The 12,320-nt window shown below is 41.7% G+C and overlaps 1 protein-coding gene across 49 annotated transcripts in view; it reads left to right on the top strand.

Moving 5' to 3' along the window:
- The window catches only part of Arpp21 (cAMP regulated phosphoprotein 21), a 164,359-nt gene that overhangs the window by 79,314 nt on the left and 72,725 nt on the right, over nt 1-12,320 (top strand). For 26 of the 49 annotated variants that reach the window (XR_015626838.1, XR_015626835.1, XR_015626837.1 and 23 more), the window contains 3 exons: nt 3,703-3,740; nt 5,436-5,495; nt 9,420-9,649. Coding sequence is in view for 42 of the 49 variants with exons in the window: in XM_087562982.1 (XP_087419108.1) it covers nt 3,703-3,740; nt 5,436-5,495; nt 9,420-9,649 (328 nt within the window). In the remaining 7 variants the exon portion in view is untranslated. The remainder of the gene's footprint in view (nt 1-3,702; nt 3,741-5,435; nt 5,496-9,419; nt 9,650-12,320) is intronic. The other 23 variants (XR_015626836.1, XR_015626834.1, XM_087562985.1 and 20 more) reach the window with 2 other exon arrangements.

The raw sequence follows: 12,320 nt of genomic DNA, 5'->3' as shown, positions 1-12,320 counted from the left end.
GGTGAGCATCCCCGGAGACTGGCGCGTGTCTCCAGAAATGGCAACTCACTTCCCCAAGAGAATGTCATCCATGAGAGAAACTGAAGGAACAGTTTTCTAGGATATAATCTTAGAGGTAGCCGTTTCCCCTCCAGCTACATAATATTAGACACACGGTCCACCCTGAGAATGAGGTGGGAAGGCTGTAAGAGTTAAGGCATGGGAGATGACGCTGTATTAACAAGACATCACCACCACAGCATCTATCAACTCAAAATTTCAAGGATATAACATGGCCATGTGTACTTCCTTGAACAAAATACACCTTGACATATCTTGCTCACCACTCTTTGACAGCCCACTTCATGGGGTACTCATTTATGCAACTGCAGTTCCCGAGCTGATGGGTCATTACCACCCACGCAAGTTTTCCAGATACAAGCTCATTTCCCACTCAATAATAGGGACTGCACATTAAGTGAACTATTTAACCAATACAAAGGATCCAGCATAAGGACCCTGTGTTTTAGAAGTTGAATCTTTCTTTTAACTATTCGTTGATTTTATTTTCTCATTAAAAAAACAGAATAAAAAATCAATTTTGCTAATCAATTATTATTTATATAGTGGCTATTCAAATATTGAGTATGTGTGTATGGTTTCCTATGTGGGCTAATGATAGAAAGTTCAGACTTTAGCAAGACTCAAGCTTATTTTAAAATGAGAAGTCTTGAATGTTTAGAGGAGTGTGTCTCAGATGTGTGAGTGTTTGAGAGACAGTGTGCATGTGTGCCAGCGTGCACGTGTACCTGTGTGTTTATATCTATGCAGCCACATGAACAAGGTAGGCATGTTGCCTTGGTGATAGGCTAGAAATGATTTCAAACGTGGCTTCCAAAGTTTGATACCTTGAGATAAGATTGCTGTCTGAGAGCCTAAGAGTTGTAAGTGTACAGACAAATTTAGCTCTCAAATAATAAACCAGTATGCCTCTAATGTCAGTAATATTTGGGGAAAAAATGTTACTTCTTTGATGAGAATTTAATCTTGCTTTCTGGTCTTTCTACCTGATACTGCTAATCTTGGGAAGACTGGTTAATAAAGAGGCAAGGCCTATCTTGCCTGAAGGGACTTTTGCTGAAGACATCTGTGTGTTAATAGGACTCCAGGTGGGCTCCTGCTTGCCCCCACCACCATGTGTGGGGTCTGCCCTCTGAGTGGCTGAGAGGGCACAGGCTGTGAGCACAGTGGGGGTGGGATGTGGGGGAGAACTCTAATCCATTAAGCAAAATCATTTTCTTCTTTGGGAGAAAAAAAAGAAGCCTTTTATATCCGGGTATGCATATAAGTGACAGCTTTAAGTGTTGTACTTAATTACTGTGACACTTTTATCTTTCTCTGCCATTAAATGTGCAAGTTATTAATACTCCCTTTTCTAAAGTTTATTTCCACCAGCTACTGAATCACAGCCCATAGCTGTCTCACTTGTGAGAGTGTGGTGGGGAAGGGCCTCTGCGGGCGGGTGGAGGGACCGCTTTGGAGGATTTTTCTAAACACCCAGAGGCATGTTTTTGGTGACAAATACCTTTGATTTGTTGGTGTCCTGCTCTTTCATTCAAAGACTTGAAGTTCTTTGGTCTCTCCTCTCCTCAAGTCAGTGGTTTGTAGTTAAAACATCTGAGGATCATCCTCCTTAAATAGGTCGATCCTCCAATTTATGAGGCTGGTGGCAACATTCTAAAGCCCACTGACTTCTTTCCAACCATCCAAGAGACTCCACATACAAACAGAGCCTTAGGCTTGGTGGAAAGAACTGTCAGAAAGAAATGGAGAACTATCTGACTTGCCTCTCTGAGTGTTAGCGTCACGAACCTGCAGGTTTAATTGAAAGGACCACTCACAGAGGCTAGGGAGTTGTCTTTGTAAAGCAAAGCACAGGAAGATGAGTGTATTCACCCCAAACCCAACCAGGAAACCATGAAGCACGATGTCACATGCGTATAATTCTACTGGGGACTCAGAATCAGGTGGATCCTCTGGTCTCTGACCAACTAACCTATATTTCTTGGTGAGTTATAGGTCAGTGAGAGACCCTATCTTTTTTAAAAAGCCAGTTGGAGGTCTGTGAGATGGTTCACAGGGTAAAGGTACTTGTCACCAAGCGGGGTAACCTTAGTTCAAGGCCCAAATACCCAGCTGGAGAAAGGACAGAAATGACTTTTGCATACACATGTACACACACACACACACACACACACACACACACACACACAAATACACAATAGTTTTTAAACCAATGAAACATGGACAACACCTAGACTTGTCCTCTGGTTTCCACACATTAATATGTATACACATGCTTAAAGAATTGACAGAGTTATTCTCTTTGTGGTACAGTGTGTCTGTTAAGTCCCTATTTATCCCTTTTTTAAGGAATATAAAACTATTTATTGACCACTGTTCACCATTATTTAAAAATAAAGTAAATATACAGTTGAATGACATTCTGATACTACAAAGTTACTTTTCTGGTTCATTGAACCAGAAGGCAAATACTGAAAAGATTGATCCTACCAGTAAGGAATGAGTCAGGGTAAAGAAAAAGCATGCAGGGCATTAATTGATATTAGCAAATTTTGTTCACACGCTTAGTCAGCAGGTCTTAAATTGCCAACCTCAGCTCCAACCATGATTCTATTTCCACATCAAACAGATTCCATGAATCATAATCTTTTAGTACAGATTTAACTTTCTACAAAGGAATAGTTCACCAGAGGAACCTTACACAGACCGGCTGACCTGGACCTGCCTCTGTAGACCAGTTGGCCTCTTAAATCAGAGCTCCCTTTTGTAGATCACTTATTCATCTTGAAATCTATGCACATGGATGGGCAAACAGACTAACCCTGAACGTGATTCTATATTGTTTCCCCAGACACAATGTGTTGTCACATGAGCACAAGTCTGCTTTGCATAGACTCCTCTCTTTCTTTCTTCAAGCTCAGTGTGACCCACCTTATCTCAGCAGGTTAAAGGCAGTAGAGTTTCTTCCCAAGGGTTGGCTCAGTAAAGGAAGTAAAACAAGAAAGCTATTGGCTTTTTCTTCCTTTGAGAAACAAAGACAAACCAGGCAAAAGTCACTTGGCAGCATTTTCTAATTAGATTAAACTGGTCAATGCTTGTCTTCTGTCCTGACTCCTACCCTCAATTCAGATTAATAATCAGTGGCATTTCTTCAATATCGAGAGACTTGTAGTAGTCCCCTTCTTCTGGGAGGGTGTGTCACACAAGAAGTGGGGAGTTCTGGATAAGGCATCACAGTTCTGCCAGCCCTAGGTGGACCCTGTCAAATCTGCTTACCTTGTCTGGAATTGAACCTGTGCCCTTGGTTGGTGTAAGACACAGCTCAAAACTCAACAATCACCCATCCCGCCAGCCCTACGACTCATCTTTATCTTTTGACCTTGATTCCGTCCTTGAACTTCCTTTGTTCATCCTCAGAGACTCCCTCGAGGAGAAATGCCCTGTGCTGCTGAGAACTGGCCACCCTGCTGACAACACTAACCCACTTTTCTCCTTTGTAAATTCTCCTCTTTTGTTCATAATTTTCTTAATCTTTTCCCCAAGGCAGGGAGAGTAGTTTTAAAATCAGGCAAGGATTTGAGGGAGTCCCGCCAATCCTGCACATCTGACGTGATACCTTTTTTTATCTTTATTTTTCAGTCAGTTTGCTCCCAGGAAAGCCTATTTTTGGATAACAGGTAAAATGAAATTTATGTTTCTTGTGTCTTCAGAGGAATGGTTTGTCACGTGTCCTCTACATTTTCATGTTCATACGTATCCAGTATATAAGTGTGTGCCTGAATATATGTATGAGAACATGCATATATCTACGTGTACACACATATATAGTCACTTATGTGTTCCTTGATATGTTTAAAACATTTGAATTGAGGAAGGAGGGCTTTAGCATTTTTTGCTTAAAGGCTTTGTTTCTGGCCCTCCCAAATACACAGTCCAGGCAGCCTTGACAAGGGATAAGAATAGAGACCCAGACTTATTCAGTTTCTCTGGTTTCTTGGCCAGGGTGCTGAAAGTCTATTAGCCATTTCTTGGATCTCATCACTTTAAATTGTTATGCCAAACATATATTGATACAGAGATAGAGATGATAGATATAGATAATATAAAGATTAGACAGAGACAGACGACAGATATAGATTTCAAATCGCACAGCTCTCCCTGTCTTCTTGAAATTGCTGATGTGAAAACGTTCTTTTAAACGTTGGCTTTTGTATTTGTCAGTGCCTCTGGCTTAAGCCTCCATGGGGGAGGTGCTAGAGCGATGGAGTGTTCACGGAGTTTATAGAATGTCTTGGGGTTAAGGGCAGTTTGAAAGTTTCACAGGTATCAAAAATGTTCCCATGATTCAATTACATGGATTCCAGACAAAGGAAGGAGGCAGCCTGAGCTGTGCTAAACACATCCAATTAATCAAAATCTGCAACTTGCTTTAGAAACACAGGATTTGTAGGATTTGTAAATAAAGCGCTGGGTTAATTTAATTCCGGGTGTCAGCATAATGGGTGATCCTCTAAGTCTGATTAAAACAGAAGTTCATTAAATGCTATTAATCGGAATGTAAACTAGATATCAGAAATAACCCATCTAAAAGATTAAAAAGTCATTGGGTTAGCAATTGGAAATGTTGAGAGATTCACTTCTTTTAGGTGAGAGAAAGACAGAATATGTTCATAGAGCCCATAGAAACAGAGGCACAACTCTCCATTTTTAGTAAAACTGAGAGTCCATCATTGGTTACCTTGGTGATGCCCTGAAGCATTTCCCAATTTTACACCCACACCAGAAATGTTGAGTACTGACAGTTCACTTCCACAGAGACACATTTCTGAGTCCTCTAACCAATCATTGCTCTAGTCCCCAGTCCTCTTCATTGACTCTTAAATGCCCTGGATATTCAAGTTGTATCATACTCAATATTATAATAACTGGTCATCTCTGTCCATTGCCTGTATGAACATGTCCTAATCATCCAAGGAAGAAAAATCCATTTAAATGTCCCTTCATAAAAAATAAATTATATAATTGGCACTTACTTCTGACATTCACAGTGAATCGAATTAAATAACTTTGCAGTTATCTTAAGGAAAAAGCTCAACCCATATGTTTAATTAAATTTCAACCCTGGGTCTACCAGCTTCTTCCATTTTTAGATCCCTCCCCTTTCTCCTCTTTCTAGCATAGGTTAATAGGCTACAATGCTTCCTGGCTGCCGTGAATGTAGTCATACAAACCTTAACACCACACAGGCAGACACTAATGTGTGGGACTGGTTTACAAGCAGGGCATGCTATGGCGAAGTGCACATCCATTCTGCATAGGGCGTCTCATACCCTTAGGCTTTATGTCGTAAACATGGTGTTTTTCATTCCCAGTAGGCTCCAGGAAGATATGCACATATGCAATGAGACCTATAAGAAAAGACAGCTCTTTCGGTTGGTATGGTTTACTTTCATAAACTGTGTTTTCAGATGATGTGGCAGAATCCGTGTGCAATATAAGTGTTAGTATGCAATATTTCTGTTCATGGAGTTAAAATTTGTTCAGTTTTTTTTCCTGTAGCATTTGTTATACAAGTGGACAGGCCAAGAGGTAGCACTGGAAAGACATGACTCTGTGTATTCTTCTTCTGGGTCCTTATAAGAAGCATCACTAGATGGAGGATTCACTGTTTACACTGGTTGAACACTCTCAAACCTGCTTTGACAAATTAAGATGAGTTAAGATTTCCCTGAAAGGCTACAATTATGTGTTCATCCCTAATCCTGGAAACTAAATCAATTTAACTCTGTTAGGGAGGCTGGTTTTTAAATCACTACTGTCCATCATAGTATTTCAAACACTATTTTAAGCACTTATTTAATTTCTAAAAGGAAATTATGAAGCTTCTTCAATTATAATGGACTAGTTAGGCAAAGATTTGTGGCGTGAGGGGAAAGAATTAATTACTTTTTGAGTTCTTTGCTAGGCTAACAGCTCTATGAGACTAGAAGGCCAGCCCCATTTCTCATCACTATCTTAAATATCTGCCTGACATGACTTATAGGGCCAGTTGTAAACAGTGTTATTAAAAACACGAAGTATCAGGTCTTCAAGATGGTTCAGAGGATAAGGGTGCTTTTCACCAAGCCTCTCGAGCTGAGTTAAATCCCCAGGACCCACATGGTAGAGAAAACCAACTCCCGTGTGTTCTCTTCCAATCTACACAGTCCTGTCTGTTCTCTTCAGACCTACACACACTCCTGTCTGTTCTCTTCCGATCTACACACAGAGGACTTGTAGTACACACACACACACACACACACACACACACACACACACACACAAAATTAAAATATTAAATATTTATTGTGTATGTATGAATACATTGCAAGGCACTAGGGAGGGCTCAATCTCTGTTAGAATAGAGATAGATCACCAAACAAACTCTTAAGAATTTCAAAGAAAGAAAAGAAGAGGAAAAGTGGATGGATTTACCAAGCCTTTCGAAAGCACTTTGAATTGAGATTTTCACCATCAGTGGAGTTCTCCTCTTCCCTTAGGCATTAGCTGAAAAGCAGAAACTGAGGTCTTGTTTGCTTGTTTCTAACCTTCCTAGGCTGAACATTGCCTTCCCAAGTTCCTTGGGCATCATGAGATTCTCCCCTTTCTCTTTCTGAATACTTAGTGATGACCTTCGATTTTTCTACTGGAAACCCAGACCCTGAACTCACATACTCTGTGATATGGATTAGATACAAGCCTTTAAAAAGCCAGTTCCTTTAACACAATGCCCAAGTCACCTCCTAGCAGAGCTATGGTATAATCGGGGAAGCAAATCACGGGGCCCATCATTTACCCCAGTCGCTAAGTTTCAGATATTAGCGCACAGAAGGGCACATAGATCATTGTAAGAGTGGTTCTGAGTACATATCTAACTTGGGGAAAATAAAATCCCAATGTTCAGAAGTAAAGGAACTTGTCATTAATTATCAATAAGCAAAGAAACAGAACAAAATGTGTATTTGCTTTACGACTGTCACGGAATGGAATCCTAGTTGTCTGTAAAAAGCTCCAGTGCCCATTATTTCCCTAGATGCTTGTTGATAAAGGACCAATCTGAACTTCACAAGGTCAGGGCGGAAGGCATTTTAGTATGTGCTTTTCCGTAACCTTTATGACTCCATGCCGAGTAGACATGGAATTCATTTAGGACCCCAGCCTGCCATTACTGGGATAAATAGCCAGGAGATAGAGAAATGAGAGTTACATTTCAATTTGTACCTATCTACAAACCATAAGGAATTGTATCTTTTAGTTTGGATTCTACGGTATCTCCTAGAGGAAGAAAGTTAAAAATTCTACCCCTTTAAACACTGCGTAGATCCTGGCTTAGAATGCCGATTGGATCAGCCACCAGGCCAGAGAAGGGTAGCTCAGGTCACTTTACGGGTGAAGGGAGATAGGTTAAGTCTAGACGACCTTTTACAGTTGCTGAAAACAGATCTTCCATGCCCAAGGGTGTCAACTACACCCAGGCAAAATGGAGGTCACCGCCTTTGAGAAGATGGTGTCAGTCACACTGGGACTTTTACAAATCTGGCTTCCTGTCACGGAGGTGCAGAAGTCAGGGTAGAAGGGAGAAATGCAGGGGAATTGGTGATTGAAGAAAGGATCGCCCCCACCTAGCGGGTACATTTCTCCTTCCAGACATTCCAGGTCATCTACAGAGGAGATGGTTGTCCCATTCGTTCATTCATAGTTACTAAGGGATGGTTTAGCTGTACTTTGTCAGAGAAGGGCCAGCACAATCAGAATTATACAAGAGAAGGATGAAGCTGTACTTGGATGTTCGAAGAACAAACTATGCTGGACAACACAACAGCCCCAATAGCTTTCTTCCATTTGTGAAAGCATGTCAGTTAAGGGCACCTGGCCACTGGCATGTTTACCTCCTTCCCATATCAGGTCTCCTCTCAGGTGCTCGTTACTTCTGAAACCATCTTTCCCCAAGGTTCTGACAATAGATATCATAAGGAAACTTTGATAAGGGGTGTTTTCATCTATTGTGACTAGTGAAAATGCTTCTTAATCATTGATTTTTCTATCCCACCACATCCCTTGCCTCTCTACTGGCCTTCACTAGTTCTCAAACCCATTTCCCTTCTTAATCTTCCCAGACACAGACAAAAGTTTCCTGAGTTGAGGCAGAGGCATTGCTTCTGCTCAGGGTACCGGGAGTACTTCTATTAGAGAGATCTATGTAGACTCCTCACTGCCCAACAGGACAGTACTGACCTAGAGGGATTGGTTCTAAACAAAGCTTTGATCAGGCATTGAGATTTGATTCATGCATTGACTACATCACATCTCATCCTGACGTGAGGTTACACTTATTACCTGTGAGTGATGCCCCTTCATTCATTTATACCACAGAAAAGGTCTAATGACACATTATTTCAGCACGGGAAAAAAGCTTTGTAAATATGCACAGATTTGTTCCTTAGGGAGATTGGGAACTAATGAAACTACAAATTTCCTCACAAAACACATGCAAACTTCCATACTCCTTGAAAGTAATCTGTCCCCAACCCAATTCAGCTTTAGCCACCAGGTAACCTCCATTGTATTAGATACATTTTGAATGAATGTATTCTTTCACTTCAAGGGTTTCTTTTTTTTGAAATTTCCACTGATGTTCTAGGAAAATCTCAGGCCAACATATAGGGCCAGGCTGATGCTTTTGTGAACGGTTCTACCTGGTAAGAATTAGCAAAATGTTTCCTTAGACCACTGAGGTTAAAGTCACAGGACAGATTCTCAGCGTGAGTTCATATAGAAATCACATGATCACCCTTTTGTTAAATTCTTGATGAACAAAGATTACCACACAGAACCTAAAGTTGGAGGATGAATTAATAAATAGCTTTCTTCCGAGGCAAATTATTTAATGCTAAAGGAGGAAAAAATAACCTCTTTCCTGAGAATTATTTTTAGAATTATGTAAGATGATAATTACTTCTGAACATGAATTCATTATTGATTTGAGTCAGGAGAGTGTACCCACTTTTCTCACGGAGAGAGAAGCTAACGATTATGTTTTATTGCACCTGTCTCCAACTGTGTCTCCTTCACTGGCAGAGGGATCATGGTGTCTCTAGGTTTGGATTTCCCATGTATAATGTGTGCCATGTGTCATACGTTACGTGTCTTTATGTCATCCAGGTATTCGTAACCCTGTTGGATGGGGCGGGGGGTGAGGGTGTTAAAATGGTCAAAGAGAAGAGTAGAGGTGACTATTCTCCGAAGGGCTCCTCTGCCCACCCACCGTGTCATGAAGGGTAACTCTGTCCCAATAAATCTTTCTGATGGCGGTGCAGGGCTCACCGAGACAGCTCAGGAAGAACTTCCGGGAGCCGGCAGAGCAGCTCAGAGACTGAGCTCAGGTGGCCAGACCACCAGCGAGCCTGGAGCAGCACAGATTCTGACAGCTCCAACCGCAATCTGAAGCCCACCATGACCAAGACTGCAAGTTTTGGGGGCATCACGGTGCTGACCAGGGGCGACAGCACATCCAGTACTAGGAGTGCTGGGAAACTGTCCAAAACAGGTAGGTATTACTGAAAGAGTCCCGGCCCTAGAGCTTCCTGGATTCTAATCAGGCCATATCCTCTCTGTCTCTCTTGACTTTGAATTAACTAATGACAGGAATAGTCATCCTGTTCCATTTAAGGAGTCAGTAGGCATTATTTAAGTGGATTACTGTATCTTCCTAGCTAGCCACACCCTTGAAGCTCATCCTTACACTTCTTTCTCCTTAGTTTCCTTCCTGGTGAAATAGATGCTATCAGATGTTTTATGAACCCGGTTTACTTACTTAAAGTTTAAATGATAGAATTTTTAAGATAAAGGTGATTACCTTGGTAACTACAGATGATGATTATTTAACAAAAGTTAGCGACTGCTTTTAAATGTAATGCTATGACATACTCTCGGTAGCTGCCTCGTAAGGTCATTATAAGGGTAATAGATTTAGTTCCCGTGTGAGCGCACTGTTCCTCTGCTCCTGAACCTGTTATTATTTAAATTATATGTGCCTATTTCCTCGTCTGAGATATAGAGATGCTAATATCTCCACATTTAATGGTTCTTAGGAAGACAAAACGTTTCAATATATGCAGACCAGTTTGCATGTAGCTGGCATGTTGCAAAGGTCCAGTCAGTGCACACTTACGTTTATCGAGGCCATGAAGTGTTTGTGTCCCTGATTTGCAGATGAGGAAGGCCAATCTCTGGAGTGTTTGGTGTTTCCAAACTTCACTGGGAAGTGAAGGTCACTTTTTTTGTTTCTTTATGATTTCTGCTTCATCCCCCCCCTCTGGAGAAATAGTGATATTTCCAGCTAGACAGCTTAAGGAACATGCTAGACGCTTAGAAAGTGGTGACAACAAACCTAGAAGTTTCACTGGCACCATGACTTTAGAATCTACGGTCGCTCTCAGTCGGGGAGGTTGACTCCACCTGTGAATTGCTTCTCTGCAAGCACGAAGACTAGAATTAGCCCAAGAAAGGGTGGGGCTGGTGGCATGTGCTGTCCCTTTAGCCAGCCAGCCTAGCTACTTAGTGAGCTCCAAGATGTTGGGATTCCTTGTGTTGACAGGGTAATGGACAGAGTCTGAGCAATGGTACCAGATGCTGATTTTTACCCCAAGAAAAAGGGGGAGGGTGGAGCAAGAGGCAGTGCACTGTCACTTTAACTATCACTGAGACTTAAAGCCCTGGGTGTCAGGACTGGGGTTCAGGAGTGGAAGGCTTAGGCAGAGCATGGAGAGCCCCATTTGAAGCTGAGATATCTTCGCCCTGCATTGAGCGCTTTCCAGACTCCTGCTGAAGAAGGAGAGAAGGGGTTTGCCCAAAACCAGGTCCATTATGCTGATAGTTTCGCGTAATCACGTTGTTGACAAATTCCTCCTAAGAAATTATCTCATGTTTTCCTACATAGCAGGCAAATTAATAACATTTATCCAGAGACTTCACAATATACACAGCACAGAGCTCCTTGGAGAGCGCAGGTGGGTGGGTGCCCTCTTCCTGAGAGATCTGTTCACTAGCTGTTAAGCTCTTGATTCCGACTCTAATTAATTGCTCTTGTATCGCACTATCACAGCATCTGAAATCCACACGAGCCGAGGCGGTACACTTGAACTCTTGTAAACTAAGAAAGGTTAAACAATTTCAGTTCTTAAGATGCTGAAACCAAGTACCTTAAATGGTGCACTTAAAAAAAAATTCCAGCACCCCAAAAGGGCTCTTACCATTTTAAAATTAATCACCGTTTTTCATGCACCAAACCCCTGTCACTTCCAAAGCAAAGCTCATCGGAAGCATTTAAAACACTTGACGAATGGTAAAACGCCACTCACTTTGGAGAACCATTAGAGATTTTTAAAGGCTTCAGACATTTTCTTTCTTCCTTTTAGCTTAAGCGGCTCCCTTCGAAAGCTCATCAAGGCACAGGCATGGAAAGGAGAAACAGATTTTTTTTTAATAAGGAGATCAAGAGAGGATGTCAAAACAATCTTAAACCTCCCCAAGGCGGTTTTATGAAGTAAACCTGCCAGTTTGGCTGTCACGAGCATCAGAACGGATTTCTGATTTATTTTCTAATTGGCATGGTAAAGTTGAAAACTTTTAAAGTCTTTCAGAAGCCAAATGTGTTTTCTGAAATGAGGTGTTCAAGCTGTTCTCCTTCCTGTGGAGATTCTGGCTCTAACTGGGTAACCTTGAGACTTTTTCCATGTTAGAGATGCTCTCTTAAATCCGTTTAAAGCTCAACACCGAGTGTATACATGTGGTCTCTTGAGCGGTTTGCCAGCAGCCCAGCTCAAGTCTATTGAGTTTGAGGATGCTGTCGTACTGATCTTGGGAGCAGTCTTGTGGTGGTCTTTCTGCTTCAGACTGGTTGTCCCCTTGGGATTGGCAATGTGGCTGGGCAATAAGCCCACACTTCCTCCTGACTCTGCTTCAGACTAGTGCTTGGTCATTCGCCCCCATGGTTCAGTTCCACAGCAATGCTCCCAGCATCATCTGACATGGGAAGTCAAGTGACATCACATTTTGCCTTCTCCATGGCTTTTAAGTCAGTAGATGTCAAATGGAGCATGGCAATTTGCCTTTCTAGAAGTTTCCAGGCACCTAGCTATTGAGGCATCCATCTACATCCTCTGAAAATAACCTCTCCAGAGACATAAGCCATCCTTTCGTTTTCATAACTTGAGTGA

Source organism: Rattus norvegicus, chromosome 8 (assembly GCF_021556685.1).
Source record: "Rattus norvegicus strain SHRSP/BbbUtx chromosome 8, alternate assembly SHRSP_T2T, whole genome shotgun sequence".
NCBI lineage: Eukaryota > Metazoa > Chordata > Mammalia > Rodentia > Muridae > Rattus > Rattus norvegicus.
This window is presented reverse-complemented; position numbering and strand designations above follow the sequence as displayed.